At 47.5% G+C, this 19,323-nt stretch overlaps 1 protein-coding gene and 1 pseudogene across 2 annotated transcripts; one reads left to right on the plus strand and one right to left on the minus strand.

Annotated features, from left to right (window-relative positions):
* Positions 1 to 516: 516 nt before the first annotated feature.
* LOC136509640 (uncharacterized) lies at positions 517 to 2,521 on the minus strand. 2 transcript variants are annotated; one of them, XM_066504384.1, is made up of 3 exons: positions 2,214 to 2,521; positions 1,327 to 1,505; positions 517 to 1,036 (listed from the first exon to the last, which is right to left on the minus strand). In XM_066504384.1, the coding sequence occupies exons 1-3, from the start codon at positions 2,329 to 2,331 to the stop codon at positions 977 to 979; spliced, it is 357 nt and encodes a 118-aa protein (XP_066360481.1). In that variant the 5' UTR covers positions 2,332 to 2,521; the 3' UTR covers positions 517 to 976. The 2 variants fall into 2 exon arrangements, with proteins under 2 accessions (XP_066360481.1, XP_066360482.1); XM_066504385.1 differs by having other exon boundaries at positions 517 to 1,039.
* A 1,977-nt stretch (positions 2,522 to 4,498) lies between these two features.
* LOC136507475 (uncharacterized) lies at positions 4,499 to 18,776 on the plus strand (annotated as a pseudogene).
* The last annotated feature ends 547 nt before the right edge of the window (positions 18,777 to 19,323 follow it).

A 19,323-nucleotide genomic window follows, 5' to 3' on the forward strand; every position in this document is an offset into this window, starting at 1 on the left:
GAAGGGGTAACAATTGAATCTTCTGTTATTGAAAAAGCAATTGCTGAATCTATACCAGAACCAAATGATGAAGACTTCAGTGATGAGGATGGAGATGATGGTGATGCATACATTGAGGATAAAAAACCAAATTACAGAATCCGTCGGTAAACCACGAGACGAATTTATTAAGCCTAATTAATCCGTCATTAGCACATGTGTTACTGTAGCACTTTGTTGCCAAATCATGGAACTAATTAGACTTAAAAGATTCGTCTCGCAAAGTAGTCACAATCTATGTAATTAGTTATTTTTTTAGTCCATATTTAATACTCCATGCATATATGTCCAAACATTCAATGGAATAGGGTGTAAACTAGGAGGAACAAGGCCATAGTAGTATTATCCAGTAACATGTGAGGGAGTATCAGCCAGCACAGCCACAGCAGCTGAGGCACTATGGCAGCAGCCTGCCGAACAGAGTGCACTCCCTGATCAAAGAAGAGCTTCCAGACAATAACTCACAGTAACTCGAAATTGACATTAATTCATACAACTAGCAGGCAATACCATATATACATAGTGCTTTCATTAGTTCTTACAAACCACCAGCACATAGAGTGCATCCATTAGTTTATACAACTAGCAGGTCTTACAAACTACCAAACACTAGCACATAGAGCATCCATTAGTTCATACAACCACAGCACATACATATATATACATAGTGGTTTATTCAAGTGACGATCAGACACCACAAAAGATGACCACCAGGTCAGACTTGCATTTCAGACTTGCAATTCACTCGATGTGGGCAGCCCCCTTCTTGTTCTAACACTTCATCATGTTCCAGGTCTTCCATGATTTCATTGTACGTCTGGTTGAACCTCTTGTGAATATATTTCTCGATCTTGTTCATAGAGTCATTGACGAAATCAAGCACATCATTTTTTGCAATGTCTAGCCTAAAGTGCACATTGTCCTCTTCATCACAAAATTAGTAACCATCAGAGGATGTGTCGTCTTTGTCAGAGGATGTGTCATCTTCATCAGTGTACTACTGAAGTGCAATCATTCATCAAGTTATAATGTAAGCTAGTAGGGCACATGGATACACTAAAGACTAGTTACAATGGTCTAAATGTTTGCTTGTATACACTGCAATACACTGAATTGTACAGTATCAGAAAAACATGCTAATCCAATCTATCATGCTACTCAGATCATTCAACAGTCTCAGAACAACACATTTATTTATTAGCCTGATCTTAAATCGCTACACCTTAATTGCTACCCAGATTTAAACCCAAAATCCCAAAAATGAAACTCTACATCGCGAAATCTTACCATCTTCTTTGAGGTTGATGCCAGCCCTTTGGCACGCTTGACGGTGGTCACTGGGGCCTTCTTGTTGGCGGTGGAGGCTGCACATTTATCCCGCTTGGCCCCGGGCACCGGGACCTTCTTCTTGGCCGCTGCGGGCGCCACTCCTGTGGCCACCTTCCCGCTGGTCTGGTCACCAGAATCTGTGTAGAAACAATAAAACAGAGCAGTGAAGTGACAGTTTAGAATTGTGTTGAAACCAGACAGTACTCCCTTTATTTTTTTATGAGCAGAAACAGGCACTAATACATCAAGCACAGTAATTGCTTAAAAAGGCACAGATGGAATTATAACCCAGCCCTTAAGAAGGCTCACCTTAATTACTACCCAGCCCTTAAGAAGGTTCTAACATTTGATCTTCATCTTTTTCGAATTATAGTGCCCTTTTGTCTATCTGTGCTATAATATCTTGACACCACATTTTTAATTTGAACCATGACATCTCATCCTTTATCATTTTGAATCATTTGCCTAAGTTATAAAAAAATGTGTGCTAATATATGAACCATGAAAATTGTCCAGTCATATATGTGCCATAAATACTGTGCAGTCATATATCTACAGAACAATAATCTAAAATATAGTCTGCTTTCCTGGAAAGTGAGCACTTCAAAAACCATGTTCTGAAAACTTTCTTGTAATAAGATAATAAAGTTGGTACCATAAACAGAGGCTATTCCGCTTGTATAGCTGAGAAGCATTAAATCTAGTTTCCTGGAAATGTAATGCTCAGATCGTGATACTAATCCTACATCTTTCCAAATTGTTCCAGGAAGTGCTTGGCTTAAAGCATACGAAGCCATAAACAGAGGCCATTCGACCAAGCTGGTGCCTAAGATTAAAGGCCGAACCTCCAATTCCAACCGCATTGCGGCCGGGTTGACGTCGTCGTCGGAGTCGGAGTCGACGAGGACCACCTCGCGCACGGGGCCAACTGGCCGCGCGAGTTGCGCCCTTGGGTCCGGGCATTGCGGCCGCGCTTGCCACTTCACAGGGTTGACGACTCAGCCGGCGCCTCCGTCGCCGCCGTGGAGATTCAGTCCGCCCTCGCTGCCGTCGCTGTGGCAGTGAACGTGGGGAGAGTCGCACGGGTGGGGAATGGGAAGGGTACGGCAGAAGGAAGCGGCCGGTGCGGGCTTGTAGGGTTTTGAGGAAACGAAGTGGGTCGGCCAATTAACGGGTTTGTGTTGGCTGTTGCCCAACACTTGCACATTAGTACCACCTTGCTAATTCATTTAAACAAAGCACAGATTAAAAGGTCAAGAGGGTGCAGCTGGCTGAACCCGTCGTCACGTATACCATTCTAAACATGCTGCACTCTCTTGGGACGTGGGCTTTGTAGGGACTTCCGACAAGGCGCTAGACAAGCTCATACCATAGCCAACATTTTTAGTTTTATTTTTTTGGAAATTATTTGTTTGACATTTTAGATTGAACATTCCAACTGCATTTTTTTTCAAAACCTATTCGTCTCATGGTCATATGGATGAGGAATAATTGCCAACATTTTTAGTTCTATTTTTTTGGAAATTTTTTGTTTAACTTTTAGATATGTAGTATGGTTCTATCAAGTGCCATGTCATATGCCACTGAGTGCCTCATCATGTCCTAGTAGTACGAATTTGTTATATTTCATTGAGTGGCATGTCATTGCATATGTCTGACTAGCTAGTAGGTACATGTGGTGTCGTGCTAAGCGTGCCATATCATGTCCAACAACTTGATATGTAGTCTTGTCCCTATCGGGTGCCATGTCATATGCCACCAAGTGTCATGTCGTATGCCACCGAGTACCTCGTGTCCAACTAGTAACTATTTGTCATATTTCATTGAGTGGCACGTCATTGCATATGTCTGACTAGCTAGTAGGTACATGTGTCATGGCTTGGTGTCGTACTGAGCATGCCATGTCATGACCAACAACTTGATATGTAGTCTCACCCTATCGAGTGCCATGTCATATGCCACTAGTGCCTCGATCATTGTGTCCAACTAGTAACTATTTGTCATATTCAAGTTGTTGGTGCCGATTGGGAGGTGGCATGCGATGCAGAGAGCTGTGGGTGTCGAGGAGCACGACGATCTACCTCACAGACGGGTTGCAAAGGTAGTACATCCTCGCGGCCATCGGAGGACGTGGCACATGTGGGTGACGGCGTGTAGTTTGCCGTTGCGACTGTTGTGCAGAGCCTAGGAACATCACGGTGGCGATTGTAGCGGGGTTGAAGTGTCTGTGGACCAAGGCGTCTGAAGACAGCGTGGTGGCCCAGGCGTGGGAAAGGCAGCGGCACCGGAGCACCGACTTGGCTGTAATGCACGCAAAGATGCCCTCAATGATCTCTTGGTGATCTTGGCGTAGCGGCGCCGCCGCCATCTCCTCGATCACGTCCTAAAGGTTGATGCGGGAAATATTGTTCAGTTACAATTGACATGGTAGTGGTAATAATGAATAATCAACCAGATCCTGTCGATCTACGGAAGAACACATAATAAATAAAATAGAAGACGGAAAAAGTCATGAAACTGAACGAGCGGAAAAGGCAAACGCTAAAAAAACAAAAAAAAAACTGCAAAGGACACGGACGGAAAAGTTTTGCACAGAAAAATCAAGCGTTTGCACCCAAACGGGAGAAAAACAACACGAGGGACTTTCCGAGCCGGTCGGTGAATGGGCTAGCTGGGTATACATATATCTAGATACATAGTATTTTCTTAATTTCTACTCATACTCGGATTAAGATAAGTTGGACGAAAAATCTAAAGTGCCCAGAAATTTTGTCTCTTTAGTATTAGGTTTATTTATTTATTTAGGTATAGATGTGATGTATTATTATTTATTTTACAAGGTGAAGCTGTTTGATTATTTTAGAAATTATAATCCCGAGCTTCTGTTTTTCAATTTGTGACCCAGCCCGGACCAGGGACACCCCCACGGTGCTCACAATTTATCCCCCGCCCCCACGCTTCCGCGCCTGCCCTCGCCAAAACCCTCCACGTTAAGTCAAAACGGGCCCGCACGCTAATTCCCTCCCTAAAACGCGGTTTATAGATTCTAAAATCACGGGCCTCTCTGGGAGAGACGAGCCGTCGCCCATGTTGCGGTTCATCTCCTTCAGATCTACTCCACTCCAAGGCAATGAAGAAAACCGCACCACCAGCGTCCGCGTCAGCGTCGCCGTCTCCTACCTCCAGTAGGTCACCGTCTCCTCCGCTAATTATAAGGAGGCCGTCTACTAGGAGATTGCCGCGTCTCCTCCGTCCAGGAGGTCGCCCCATCCTCCGCCGTCTAGGAGGAGACTGTCCAGGCGGTCCCGTGCAGCCGACGTAGAGGACAACCTAATGAAGAACACAGCTCCTCATGGGGAAGATGAAAGCAAGGTTTTAAATAGCCGGCTATGCCATTTAGCTTTCTATGTCGAAAAACAGGCTATAACCGGCTATAGCGGATTATAGCGGCAGCTAAGAGCTAACTTGTATATGGAAAAACTTAGCTAAATCCTTCTTCAACAGCTATAGCCGGAGATAGCGGAGGCTATAGCCGGAGATTTAAAACCTTGGATGAAAGCGAGAATGAAGACCATAACTAACCCAGGTACGTAGTCGATGCACTACTAAAATGAAGACTTCTCCTAATGTTTTTAAGTTGTAATAAAACAGTACCACTAGTCATAGCACGTGGAAATCTCACTAGGAGGTATTTAGTAGGGAATTTATACTAAATTTTGAATGTCAAAACACTAGGAGAAGCCCAGCTCACTAGGAGAAGTCTAAAATTCTGGTTGTGATGGGCCTAGTTAATTGCTAACCCTGCCGAGTTTGCTAATAACCCTACCGGCATGCAGACTATGACCTACCATGCCGAGTTTGCCAGGTTTAGTAGTGCACTCTTCCAGTGCTCACTACCGGAATCCTCAAATTTGCCGAGTGTTTTTTATGTTTGTCGAATGTATTTTCTGGGGCACTCGACGAACAAGTTCTTTGCTGAGTGCCTCACTGAGTGCCGCGCTAAAAACACTCGGCAAAAAAAACACTCGGCAAGCAGGACGTTTTGTCGAGTGTCAAAACAAAAACACTCGGCAACGAGGTTGTTTGCCGAGTGTTAAAAAATACACTCGGCAAACAAAAATAAAATCTTTTTTTCTGAAAAAGAAGGTGTCGGTGTTTCGAATAAGCACCAACAAGTAAATTTATATTGATGCGCGTTAGGCCTAGATGGTGCGCTAAAGGACACAAGATTTATTTGCTTGCCGGTGCTTATTCGAAACACCGACAGTTGGCGCGCTAGGTAGGGGACTTTGCGCGTTCTAAATCAGGCCTCGGATGGCCAACCACGCAATCAGCTGGGTCCCGGGCGCAAACGTGAGTTTCGGTGACCTAGATTTCATCGTCACACTAGGAGGAGAGCTGGCGCTGGCCCACACGGCTGTCCAGTCTCTCCCTTCCGTCAACTTTAGCCACCGGAGGCTTGAGGGCCAGCCCGGTGTCTCCCTTGGACCCCAGTCTTCCAGGGAGGCCCCACGCTGCATCACCCTCTCTCCGGAACGCCACGTGCGGAGTGCCCTGATAGCGTTTCCATTCGGTCTCCACAATGCTGCGGCGACCGCTGGCCACCTTCTAGCACTACGCATGGTTCAGCCGCCCACGGACAGCGAGTTCGTGGGGGCAATTGAACACGATACGGAGACTCTCCACAAGCTCCTCACGGAGGAGCCAGGATCGTCCTCCAGCTCTGACTCCAATAGGGGGAGTCATCACCCTTCCCGGGAATGCTTCATGGCGCAAACCCCCGAGGGGCACGTCGAAAGCGTCTTCGGGGAGGAGGCTACCCTAACAAGCAACCATGACGGCAGGACTGGGGAGAGGCAGCGGCCCCATCTCGCTTGAGGATGGAGCAGCTGAGAGCCCGGAAGCTAGAGATCGATAAGGCCGGACAAGGGCTCGTCCGGGAGTACGCGGACATCAATCGTGAGATTGAACGCTGCGAAGACGGTGGGCGCACACGGACCATGGCCCGCACTATACACCAGAGGATCCTCACCAACGATGGGACCCTCCCTCACTTCACTCAGGTGAGCCAAAACATCGCTGTTGTGACGGCCTTGCTGCACGGCCTTCCAGAGGCCGCGACGTCCGAGGATCGCCGGGCCCACCGAGAAATTTGCACGTTGCTCGAGCGTGCGGTGGTGCAGCAGGCGGAAAGCTCATTGTCTCGGCGACACGAGCCCAACGCTAGCCAGCGCACGCCCTCAGTGCGCCCCACCAAGGATGCGTCCATTCACCAGACACCACTAGGTGGCAGGCAGCACACCGCTGTCCCGGTGCATCAACGTCTCAGCCACAACCGCGATGTGTGCAGCACCATCGACGCCCGCAGGCACACCCACGGCGACGCGAGGGAAGGAGCCCGCCGTGGCTATCATTCTCGACGCGGCGGACGCTACGACAGCGGCGAGGACCAGAGCCCGAGCCCCGGACTACCAGGCCCTCAGGCCTTCGGCCGACACATCCTCAACGCTGCTTTCCCACCAAGGTACCGACCGCCTACCAATATCCCTAAATATTCTAGGGAAACAAACCTCGGGCTTTGGCTCGAAGACTATCCGCTTGCCTGTCAAGCCGGTGGTGCGAGTGATGACGATTTCATTATTTGCAATCTCCCACTATTCTTGGCCGATTCGGCACGAGCGTGGTTGGAGCACCTACCGTCCAACGCCATTCAAAGTTGGGCGGATCTGATGGAGATCTTCGTGGGGAACTTCCAGGGCACGTATAAATGCCCTGGAAACCCATGGGACCTCAAGAACTGCCGCCAGAAGGCTGATGAGACCCTCCGTGGGTACATCCGGCGCTTCTCCCGGCAGTGCAACGAGCTCCCTAACGTCGCCGATGCCGACGTAATAGGAGCCTTCCTATCCGGGACAACCTGCGAGTCTTTGGTTCACAAGCTGGGGCGCAGGGGTCCGCGGACCACCAAGGAACTCCTAGATATCGCCACCTTCCACGCCTCAGGAGAGGAGGCGGTCGGAGCCATCTTTGACCGTTCCGACGGCAAGGCAAGGCGGGACGAGGGCGCCTCCAACCGTCCCGCCAAAAGAAAGAATAAGAAGCTAAGGAAAGGCAAAAGGTTTGAACGAAAAACTCTCTGCCTTCCCCTATTTAGTACAAATGCGAAATCAATGCTGACAGAAATATGAGGGGATGCACCGGAAACGACGGGACGCCGCCCGGTAAGTTAGAACGTCACCCGGGCATGGCCCGCCACTAATGCGTCCCGGGCACGAGAACCGAGGCACGCTCACCTACAGGCAACTCTCCACTTCCCTAGGTAGGACCATGGAACGACCCAACAACGGAACCTCCCTCCAGGGGGAGCCCAACGGGCCTCCTGGGTCGATCGGGTGGCCCAAGCAAAACAACGAACGAACGACCAATTGAAAGATAAGCACCCCTATTTACTTACTTTGAGTGTTAAATTATTTACCAAGCCTCCGACCCCAGCAACGGCAGGGGCACGGACATCGCTCGGGGGCTACCGAGGGCGCCTGTTTGTTTAAACACCCTCTTAGCTCGACCCCTCCTTATGTTTGAGAAACCAAAAGCACGGCATGTGAGAATAAAACGATGAATACAACTGGATGAACCACCAGACCCTACGCCCCGACGGCTGCGGTATTTTTTGTTCACCAGCATAATCGCATTCATAGTTCCTCACATTACTAGCCTTAGCTCCCGCCTTCCCGAAAGGAGTTTGAAGGGGTCCACCTGCAGAGCCCCCTTTAGGGGGAAGGCTGATAGATTGCTTAAAAATCAATCGAGCAGCTCGGATAGCCGCCAAGAGACAGAAACAAAAATAGCAAAACTTATGCAGGTTACGCCGACCTCATCGCAAACATCAGACCCGAACCTGGCACGGACATGTCTGGTAGGAGCTTCCCATGACTCATACCACCAAGGTAACGTTACTGACCCCCACTTTCATTTCGATTAAACTATATGCTAAATCCATACATCCAAATGTTGTATATGTAAATTCTTGCATCTCAACGCTTCGTGTCGCGTCACGAAGCTGTAGCCGCCTCATTCAATATGAGCGACGCCTGATCGGGGTTCGAAGGACGGCCTGCGAAGGGCTCGAGGCCGCCTCATGTCAAATAGAGCCAGGTGAGAAAAACCAAAATGAGCCCCAGCGGCCTCGCTCGACCCCGTTCAGAAGCAGACAGGGACATTTCGACCTTTCTCGTTCGATTCTAACCTCGAGCCAGACCCACAGAATCTCCGTCGAGGACAGGCCAACGGGCCACCTGAGCCCAGCGAATGGCTCGGGCATCTGTCGAGAGGCGGGTTAAGAAGTTGTGGAATGCCACATGAGGGCTCTACCGACCCCGTCAGCAAATGATGGATCCGGATTTTACACGAACATACCTGTTAGCGAGCTCATTGAGCGCAACACTCAAGCCATCGAGGCAAGTGTCGTCAACTCAGCCCCTCTGGTCGTGGAAACCGAGGACGGGGTAGCACGTGAAAACATGGTCGACCCCTAGCAGACCCTAAAGGGCTCGGGGGCTCGAGCTGCTTGACCCAAGATTGAGAGACCGAGGTTCGAAGGCTGACCAGCGAAGGGTCCGGGGCCACCTCGCGCCAAACAAGAGCCAGGGGAGAAAACACAGATGAGCCTCAACGGACTTTGCCCGACCTGCATTAAGGCAAATAGGGTCATCTGAACCTTCTTGTTCAATCCAGCCTCTAGCCGAGCCCATAGAAACCCCATTGAGGGGGAATCTGTTGGAAGGCGGGCTAAGGAGCAACGGAACGCCACCCAAGGGCGTCGCCGACCTTGCCGCGAAGCAAACGGGGTCGGATTGCGTCCGAACATCCCTATTAGCAAGCTCATAAAGCACGTCCCATGAGCTATCGAGGCAAGAGACGTCGCCTTAACCCCTCCGGTTGCGAAAAACCATTGATGGGACGACGATCACGGGTGAACTGGCCCTTAACCAAATCTACACGACGCACAGGGGTTTCGAATAAGCACTGGCAAGTAAATTTATATTGATGCGCGTTAGGCCCGGATAGTGCGCTAAAGGACACAAGATTTATACTGGTTCGGGCTAAATGTCCCTACGTCCAGTCTGTTGCTGCTCGTGTTATTAGCACCGAAAAATGGTTCGTAGTAGGGGGTACAAATGGTCGAGAGAGGGACTGGTCCCAAGTCTCTGATGGAAGGGTCAAAAGGATGCCAAGAGCCTAGTGACAGCTTGACTGTGTGTGATGTGTGTTGTGTTGTCCGTCAAAAGTCGGTCCCTTTGTTGGAGGAAGCACCTCCCCTTTTATAGATGAAGGGGACGGTTTTACAAGTGAGAGGGAAAGGGTGTGTATGCTACTGAGCCTTGTTGTTCACGTCTACCCAGCCTTGTTGTCTATTCCGGTGGATACCAGATAATGGTAAGCGCCTACAATACTGTCGATGCCACTGTAGAATACTGTCGATGCCACTGTAGAATGTCAGGATGGCTACAGAGTACTGCTCCGCGTAGGGTATGGACTCTGGTATAGTGGTTTTGACTTATGAGCCTTGTCCAGCCTTGCTCCACATGCCTTCTAGTTCTTATGAATCTCCGTCGGAGGGACATGGGGTCGGAGTCTGAAGTAGCGCTGTGGGCAAGGCCTTCCGATCAGAGAGGCCGAAGCGAGTGCTCCAATCTGGTAGGCCCAAGGGATCGTGGAGAGGGCACCACTCCCTTGAGACCACAGCGCGGCGACAGCGCATCCGTCATTGTGGAGGGCGCGAGCCCTTTCCTGAACCATAGTGGTTGTCGTGTGTCTACGTCGGGTTCCGTGTCTGAGGACTGAAGGCAGCGCCTACAACTCTATAGGGTGAAGAGCACGTGCCCGCAACACTATTTAGGCTCTGCCACGCCTGGAAGGGTCTAAAGCACCCATCCCGTCGTTCCCTGGCAGTACTTTTCCTGTCGGGGCAGTAGGGTATGGTCCTCGAAGCCGTGGTTGACCCGAACGTCTTATCCTGCCCTGTACCTATCATCATGAGGGAGCAGGGAGAGGTTGTCAGGCAAGACGAAACCAGTCTTCGGACATCGGGTGAGGTGAGGTCCATCCTCGGAAGTCGGGCGAGGTGGAACCTAGCTTTTATCCGTCGGGCGAGACCAAGCCCAGCCCTCGGGGGTCGGGCGAGGCAGAGTCTAGCCTTTATCCATCGGGCGAGACCGAGCCCAGCCCTCGGGGGTCGGGCGAGGCGGAGTCTAGCCCTTAGCCCTTGGGTGAGGCGGAGCTGGCCCAAGGGCGTCGGGCGAGGCGGAGTCTAGCCCTTAGCCCTCGGGCGAAGCGGAGCTGACCCAAAGGCGTCGGGCGAGGCGGAGTCTAGCCCTTAGCCCTCGGGCGAGGCGGAGCTGGCCCAAGGGCGTCGGGCGAGGCGGAGTCTAGCCCTTAGCCCTCGGGCGAGGCAGAGCTGGCCCAAGGGCGTCGGGCGAGGCGGAATCAAACTCTCATCATTCGGGCAAGAAACGCAGCGGCGCCCTTGTCCGTCCGGGAGTTTTTAATGTTCGATGGTTATTGGTTCCACCTTCTGGGGTACCCCGGTATTAGGTCCCCGACAGAAGGAGAAGAAAAAAACTTTTCCAAGTGCTCAGATCTAAAACACTCGGCAAAAAAAAGTAGGAGAAGAAAAAAATTAAAAAAAACTTTGTCGAGTGCCCCATCTGGGACACTCGGCAAACAACAAAAAAATCTACTTAACCTTACCACGTCCAGCACCCCACCCGCCCTCCCGTCCCCACCCCTTCTCTCTCCTCCCGCCCCGAGCGCCCCCCCCTTCTCCACCGCACGCGCACGAGCCGCCCCCTCCCTACGCACGCACACGCGCCGCCCCCTCGTCCCTCTCGGCGCCGGCGTGGCCCCGCCCTCCCCTCCTCCCTCTCTGGCGCCGGCGTGGCCTGCCCTCCCCTCCTCCCTCGCCGGCGTGGCCCGCCCTCCCCTCCTCCCTCGTCGTCGTGGCTTACCCTCCCTCACCTGGATCCGGCTACGCCGCCCCCCTCCTAGCCCTCCCTCTCTAGATCCGGCGGTAACGGGCGTGGTGGTGGTAGTGGAGGGAAGAGCGGCGGATCCGATGGCGTGCTCGTCGGCGTTCGCAGCTCCACGAGGAAGGAACGGGCGACGCGTGATGCTGGCAAGGACGGGCTTGGGCGAGGCTCGTCGAGGTGGATGGCACGGTGGTGGAGGCTCGACACCGTAGCTTCCTGGTGACGGTGAGCAGAGGTGGCCGCGGCGAGGGCATCGTAGCTCAGCGGCGTGGCGGAGTAGGAGCCCGCGATGGTCACGGATGACGACGTCGCTGTGGCGAGCGGCTCGAGGAGGCGGCTTTGCTGGTGGCGCGATGGTGGTGTGGCGTGGTGGGGCCCTCCCTTCTTCCCCGGTGTGCTTTTTTTTTATTTTTTTTTGAAAAAAAAGTTTGCCGAGTGTTTTTTGTTCACTCGGCAACTTCTTTGTCGAGGGCCCGATAGAAAACACTCGGCAAACTAGGGTTTGTCGTTAACAGGTTTGCCGAGTGTAACACTCGGTAAACCTTTTGCCGAGTGTTTTTGGGGCTTCACCGAGTGCCCCTGGCACTCGGCAAATATCTTGTATCCGGTAGTGGCTAGGATTTAACTATACCAAAAAATGTGTATGTGTTTCCTGTTTTGTGATTTGTTCTTTTAATTGTCACTTCTCATAACCGGATTGTTTTGTGTTTTTCTTCCTGTCATTGCTCATACCTTTCCTGTTTATGTGAGACACCGACTATGCTGTATATACTTATACTCATTGTGTACGTGTGTGTTCATTTTCTTATTTACTTCACAATTTTATCTAGTGATCCATATGTTTGCTAAAAAATATACGTAAATTACACAAAATACTATGTATCGTTACGAATATGTGATTGATCTTTTTTACATTTTTTCACCATTCATGAGTTATCAGAAAACATGTAAGTTAGCATCTTTTATGCGCATGTAAGTTCACACCTTCTCAATGCATGCAAGTTGTAGCAGTAGTACTTATGGCTGAGTCGCCCGTGGCGATGGCCGCGGCGGGGGACGGCTGCCCTGCCATGCCATGCACTTGCGGCCACCGGCCCTGCTGCTCCTGCCACTGCTGTTCTGGTGGTGGTGGTGCTGCTGCTGCGGCGGCGGCGGCGGTTGGGGGTGCGTACCTTGCTGCTGGTGGACCTCTAGGTGATGGACGAACTGCTGCTGTTGTTGCCGCCGCATCGTCGCCACTTCCATGGCGACCAGCAAGCGATCCGTCTGGACCAGCTTATCCCCCTCCGGTGATGCTGCCATGGCCGGCGATGGGGTGGTCATCGGATCTGGGCTGTAGGAGGCCGCCCGTGACGATGGCGGCGGTGGGGGATGAGCCGCCCGTGGAAGTTGTGGCGGCAGTGGCAGAGTCGCCCGGCGATGGCCGTGGCAGGGGACAAGCCGCCCGTGGAGGTTGCTATGGCGGCGGCGGCGGCGCCCTTTGCTGCATTGCCCTTGACGGGTTGGAGCGGTGCCGTTGGGCTTTGTGTGTCCGCCGCGTATACCCGGTTCGGATAGGTGTGCTCTCATGTGGGTTAGGGCGGGCTCATGGCGCGGTCTAGCCCAGTGGGCTAACGCCGTGCCCGCGCCGTTTGCAACTCTATATATACTTATTAATTTTAATTGAGCCTGAGATTTTTTTCCTGTTTACAACATGTGTCAATTAATTAATTACTGTGTATCTACTGGTCTTTAATCACTGATTGTTTGGGCCTTGTACAAGTTGAGTCCTTCGCATGTATCAGCTTTCAGAGCATCAAGCACTTGGTTATGGCTTTAATCATCCATTAGATTATCAAAGTTCCTATAATAAATTTCCTTAGGAGTCCTTTCTAAGATTCGGTACAGTCCTAAGTGTTGACAATTATGGAAGCTAATATATTTCAATTCACATAATTTTGTAGGCCTACACAAAAGAAAACGGGAGAGATGTGGACACTATTTTTTGATTTCATCGGGGGACCGAGGGACCAGGATCGGTATCACATTCAATATTGAGAGGGAGAAAATTAAATTTGTCAACTTGTTATCTTTCAAAACAAAGATGGGTTATTCTTGGAGGGACTTCTTGTACTATAAGGAGCGATGTGGCACCAATGTAGCATCACTACAGCTTATAGATTACCAAGAGGATGCATTAAGAATGCTAGAAAAGTCTCAGGAAGAGAGGGAAATCAGAATATTAGTTACAAAATCTCAAGAAGACCAAATGCAATGTGAAATAATACCCATTAAACATGAAGTTAGTGAAGAAGGAATTCAGGATGAAGATCATGATGCATACAAGGTGTGGCCCGCAGGATGTAGTAGACAACCCAGGTACTATGTACTAAAAAAATACATCTGAATATATATATTTAGGTACTGTTCTAAATACGTATTATATATATATATATATATATATATATATATATATATATTATTTCCATATCTGTGCATCTCGCAGAATTTAAGGATGACGGATGACTACAGGGAAAATACGATTGCAACATATAGCGAATGGTTGAGGCGGGAAGGGCTTCTTCAAGATATTCGTAATCTGATTTTCTTTCACGCTGGAAATAGTGAAGCATATATATCATCTGTTTTTTCCAACTCCATTGTAACTGTGCGCTTGCACTTATTTGTATGTGCAGATGCATATCTACATGTTGAAACCGATGAACAAGACGAAAGCGGTGATAGCAGCGTAATACCAACACATTTTCCATCTCATGCTAGGAGGCCAAAGGCCTCTCAGAAAGGTATGCATAATGGTTTATAGTGTTCATACAATATTATCATATGAAAATGCTGATTTTTAATGTTTACATATGCTTAATTTTATAACATCAATTGTTTAGAAGGGGTTATCGACGAGAGAAAGCTTGGACGTGGAACCATGAAAGGCTTTACGGCAACTGCTAAGAGATTTGAACTTGGGACTGCCAAACTTAGTATAGATTTTTCGTCCACCCGCGGAGGTCCTGTAGGAGTTAACCATCGCAAGTTTATTGATGAAATAGTTTTCTTTACAAGAAAAAGGACTCCACAAATTGGAGTTAAAAAGTGGGGAGATGTCAAGAAGAATGTTAAAGACAAAATAGCACGTGATATAATGGTATGTAGCAGTTTTGTTGCCTCATATGATAAAGTAATTTTATGTACCTTCAAAATTGTTCACCATTTCTTGGTCATCCCATTTGTACAGATTAGGTGGCATCTTGAGGACAATGATGATGAGGAGGCTCGGATATGGAAGATTGCAAAGGAGCGGTACAAAGGATGGCGAGCTCAGTTGAGTTCTACATACAAGGCATACAACAGTTATCATCAAAGAATGAGACATAAGCCAGAAGAATTGGATATTGTTGAGTGGAACTACTTTGTGTTGTATTTTGGAAGTGACAAATTCCAGGTTCCAAACCTCTGACATATATGTGTGTCTATTGTTTGCATCTTTGTTCAGTGCAACTAATAACTCTATGTTTGTATCAGCGAATTAGCACCAAAAACTCTGGCAATTCCCAGCATCGAAAGACACTACATCTTACGGGATCAAAACCATTTTCACAAGTTAGTTATGAGCAGGTAATGATAAAGAACCTAATCTTGTTCTTTCATTATTTGCTGAAACAATCAGATTGTTCAATTTTCTCAACTTAGAGGGACCTAGAGACTGGTGAAGAGCAAGATGATTTGGCACTTTGGAGGAGTACACGCTCAAACGAAGGCCGATGGACTTCTGATGATGCTAAGGAAGTATATGTAAGTACTACTTTGTTCACTAATAACTATATATGTTCTTAAATTTGTGAACAAATAAAGTTAAAAACACTAATTATGTTCTTATTAAATTTAGGAGAAAACCTGTGCCAAAATCTTTGAGAGAATTGAGGCAGAGGCTTCCATGCTTTCAAACAAAGAAGAAAGCCACATTCTTCGGGAAACCTACAAGGAAACCACTGGATGCAGGAGCAACAAAGGTCCTGGACATGGATACATGGCGAAGTATCTGACCCGAAGCCAACTGATGAATGAAAGAATTAAAGAGCAAGCTCGTGCAGCTGCATTAGCAGCAGCAGCCCAACAAAAAAATAATGAGGTGGAGAAGTTAAAATAACAGCTTACCATTCAAGCTGCTGAGAGGGAGAGCGACAAGGAAAAAATTCAGCACCTGGAACAACAACTGGAGAATACAAATAACAAGATTAGAGAAGAATTAAGACAAAATATTTTTTCACTACTGGCACAACACAAACAAGTGCCGGCACAGGTAATACAACTTCTTAATTGTTAGCAACATCATGGATTTAAACAATGTTTGATCGCTAATGTTTCAGCTTATAACTCCAATACAAAGACTGCTGCACCAACCACAGCCACCCGTGAACCTGCACAATTCACTACTATTGCTGCTGCTACTGATAATCTGGTTAGTGAATATGAAGATGCACATTTAGCACAGTTAATATTTTTTTCACAAATGACAACTGCAAGATTGTAATGGATACCTACATTTAATCGAGAGATAATCACTACTAGAAACAGGGCCTTTGCTGAGTGCAAACTGCTTTGCCGAGTGTCAAAAATCGGGCACTCGGCAAAGACCTTCTTTGCCGAGTGCCACACTCTGGCAAAGAATTGCACTCGGCAAAGAATTCTCTGCCGAGTGCCGGGCACTCGGCCAAAAAGGGCACTCGGCAAAGGACTTCTTTGCCGAGTGTCAGGCTCTCGGCAAAAGCGCGGCACTCGGCATAGGCTGCCCTACGTAACGGTGTTCGGCCACGTCCTTCTTTGTCGAGTGCCTGCTGTTAGGCACTCGACAAAGATTTTTTTTTGGAAAATACTTTGCCGAGTGCCCCTGACACGGCGCTCGGCAAAGATTCAATATTTTTTTTGAAATGTCTTTGCCGAGTGCCTAACAGCTTCGGCACTCGGCAAAGGGAGGAATTAAAAAAATTACATTTTTTTTGAAATACCTTTTGCCGAGTGCTCCTATGAAGACACTCAGCAAAGAGGAAATTTCTAAAAAAAAAATTCAAAAAAACCTCTTTGCCGAGCGCCTTATTCTTGGCACTCGGTAAAGACCCCCTTTGTCGAGTGCCATGCCCCGGCGCTCGGCAAAGTTTTTTTTTGTTTTTGGCCTCCAAATTTTTTGTGCAGTCCTTTTAAAGTACCAAGAACTCCTCGTTAGAATTTGAGGATTTTTATGGCTTTTTGATATATTTAGTTACTTTATTTCGTTTACTTGAATTTTTTTGAAAAATATAAATTTGAACTACACATGGTACGAATAATGGAATTTAATGATTCAAAAAATGATAGTCATGTTACTAAGTGTAGTGTGAGGCCGTATCCAGGAACGGACCCGAAATTTCAGACATCTTGTTCACAAAACATGACCGCGAACTTACGTGCGAAGTGTTTTTAAATTCTATAAAAAGCAAACGAAGTCTAAAAATCATGGAACTTGTTGAGATGTCGTGATATCGTATGTGGAGGCTATGATAAAAATTTTAGAAGATTTCTTGCACGTTTTCCTGTACGATCCTTACAAACTAGGGCATCTCTATATGTGACAATGTGACTACATATGGAGATGTCTATTGTGTGGTAACTGGTGAGTGCTGCAAGTACTTTGTGGAGGCAACAACCAATTCAATATTAGATAGTAGTTCCATGTAGTTTGATTGATTCTGTGATCAACCAATTCAATGGAACACTGCTATGTAGAAGACTAGGCTTTAGTGTTTTATTAGGAGTGTGCTTCTTTCCAATTCCATATTTTATACTTTGTGCAACACTGCAAATCAAGAGCTGAGTTACAAAACTGATTTTTATTGTACAGTTCTTTAAGTATGCACTATTGTCACTCAGCAAGTCATATCATGGAATGCAGTCCTGACTTATCAAAATGTTTGTTTGCAATAAATGCTCCAAAAATATCCGTCATGTTGGTTCTTATTTTTTGTAGGTCATTGCAAAAAAAAAAAGAGATACCACTTGTCATGCTTAAGGAAGACTAGAGTGGCTTGGTAAGATTATTCTGTGCACTTCATTTTTGCTCTAGTTGACCTGTATATCGTCTGATTGTAGGTGCACTATTAATTATTTGCATAATTTTGTTAGTATGGATCAGATTATTTTGGGTAATTTATTTATCCTTCAATAAAGTGCTAGAACATTCAATTTTATTTGCATAATCTAGCTGGCTATTTGTTCTTAAGTTATTGCACAACAATTAGCAGCTGTTATCTTTCAGCAACCGAATTGTTCGGGTTAGTAGGAGCTGCTAGAGCCGGGTTTCTGAAATTTCATCTTCTTGTGACGCAGTCGTCAGAGCCGGGTTTCCTCATCCCGCTGGCGCTGTTCCTAGCCTACAATGCGTACAACCTGGGCGAGTACAAGGACTGCCGGCAATCGGCGCGTGCCTCCCTTTGTATGAATTTATTTGTCATGATGGAATGTAAATAAAAAATAAAAATTGCCGTTTTAGGTCACTTTGCCGAGTGTTGCACTCGGCAAAGGACCCCGTTGCCGAGTGCCATGGTCACAGCACTCGGCAAAGCTGGAAAAATGGGCGCTCGGAAAACCATTTTTCCAGCTTTGCCGAGTGCCATGACCATGGTACTCGGCAAAGAATTTTTTTTTAAAAAAAATTCAAACTTTGCCGAGTGTCGGCCAGAGGGCACTCGGCAAAGATTTTTTTTTTTAAAAAAAAATCAAACTTTGCCGAGCGCCGGCCAGGGGGCACCCGGCAGAGAATTTTTAGAAAAAAAATAAAACATCTTTGCCAAGGGCCGGATAGAGGGCACTCGGCAAAGAATTTTTTTTTTAAAAAAATAAAAAATCTTTGGCGAGTGCCTGCAGGGTTGGCACTCGGCAAAGCGACCGTCAACGGGGCCGGCGCCGTGATGGTCGCTTTTCTTTGCTGAGTGCCCCCAGGGCTCTCGGCAAAGCCTTTGCCGAGTGCCCGATAAAAGACACTCGGCAAAGAGGGCTTTGCCGATCAATTTTTTGTTGTGTGTTCTTTGCCGAGTGCCGCAGTCGGCAAAGGCTTTGCCGAGTGCAATTTGACCTTTGTCGAGTGGCTCAGGCACTCGGCAAAGAACCTGAATCCAGTAGTGAATGTGTGCATCTTTTTTTCAATATGCAGACTGGGATGGAAACTGCAATGGCCACAAATAATAATGCTTTTGATGAACCTACGGTTATTCCCACTCCAAGCCAAGGAGGAGAACATGTGCAACAGGTAATATATTTGCAAAATATCACCTGCAGTTACATAGATTCTTATATATAATTGCTTAGAGGTGATTGTTCATTCATATCTCCTGGATTTTGCAGACTCTTACATAAAGTGTATTAAGCACACAAAAAACAATTCAATCTGGTCGCTTCACTCGCGGCACTGCCAACAGATCTCTTTTCTCAAATGACAAAGACAATAATGCGCAAGGGAAATTTATTTCATCACAGACATTGAAGAATACTGCAGCTAAAAAGCGAGATATGAAAAAGAAAGGCGGAAAGGTATGAGCTGGAAATATAACACTTATCTCTTATAGAAATATAATCAAGTAACCTGCAATGGAACACTTGAATCCTATTTTTCATCCCTGCCATGTATGAGCAGATTTTGAGTGAGCTGGTACATAATTAAAGTTGTAGGGGAAGTAGCTCCTTTAATAAGTAGTCATAGAATTCCTTGTTTCGATTAGTCTGCCATTGGTGGTTTCTTGCTGTGTTATCTGGTTAAGAACTCATTTCAGTAGTAGTTTGTCCTCAGTTGTAATGGCTGCTAGTCTTGGTCACTTTTTCTTGTGGTAACTCAGAAAACTCACAGAATAAAGCAATGAATCCCACCACCGATTATTCTAGACGATAAAAAAGTTGCTATTTAAAA

Source organism: Miscanthus floridulus, chromosome 15 (genome assembly GCF_019320115.1).
Source record: "Miscanthus floridulus cultivar M001 chromosome 15, ASM1932011v1, whole genome shotgun sequence".
In the NCBI taxonomy this organism is placed as follows: domain Eukaryota; kingdom Viridiplantae; phylum Streptophyta; class Magnoliopsida; order Poales; family Poaceae; genus Miscanthus; species Miscanthus floridulus.

Coding starts and splice junctions, on each gene's coding strand:
- LOC136509640 (XM_066504384.1), bottom strand. CDS start 2,331: ATGCCCGGACCCAAGGGCGCAACTCGCGCGGCCAGTTGGCCCCGTGCG. Junction 1,506..2,213: donor CAATGCGGTTGGAATTGGAG/GTTCGGCCTTTA, acceptor GTTTCTACACAG/ATTCTGGTGACCAGACCAGC. Junction 1,037..1,326: donor CATCAACCTCAAAGAAGATG/GTAAGATTTCGC, acceptor GCACTTCAGTAG/TACACTGATGAAGATGACAC.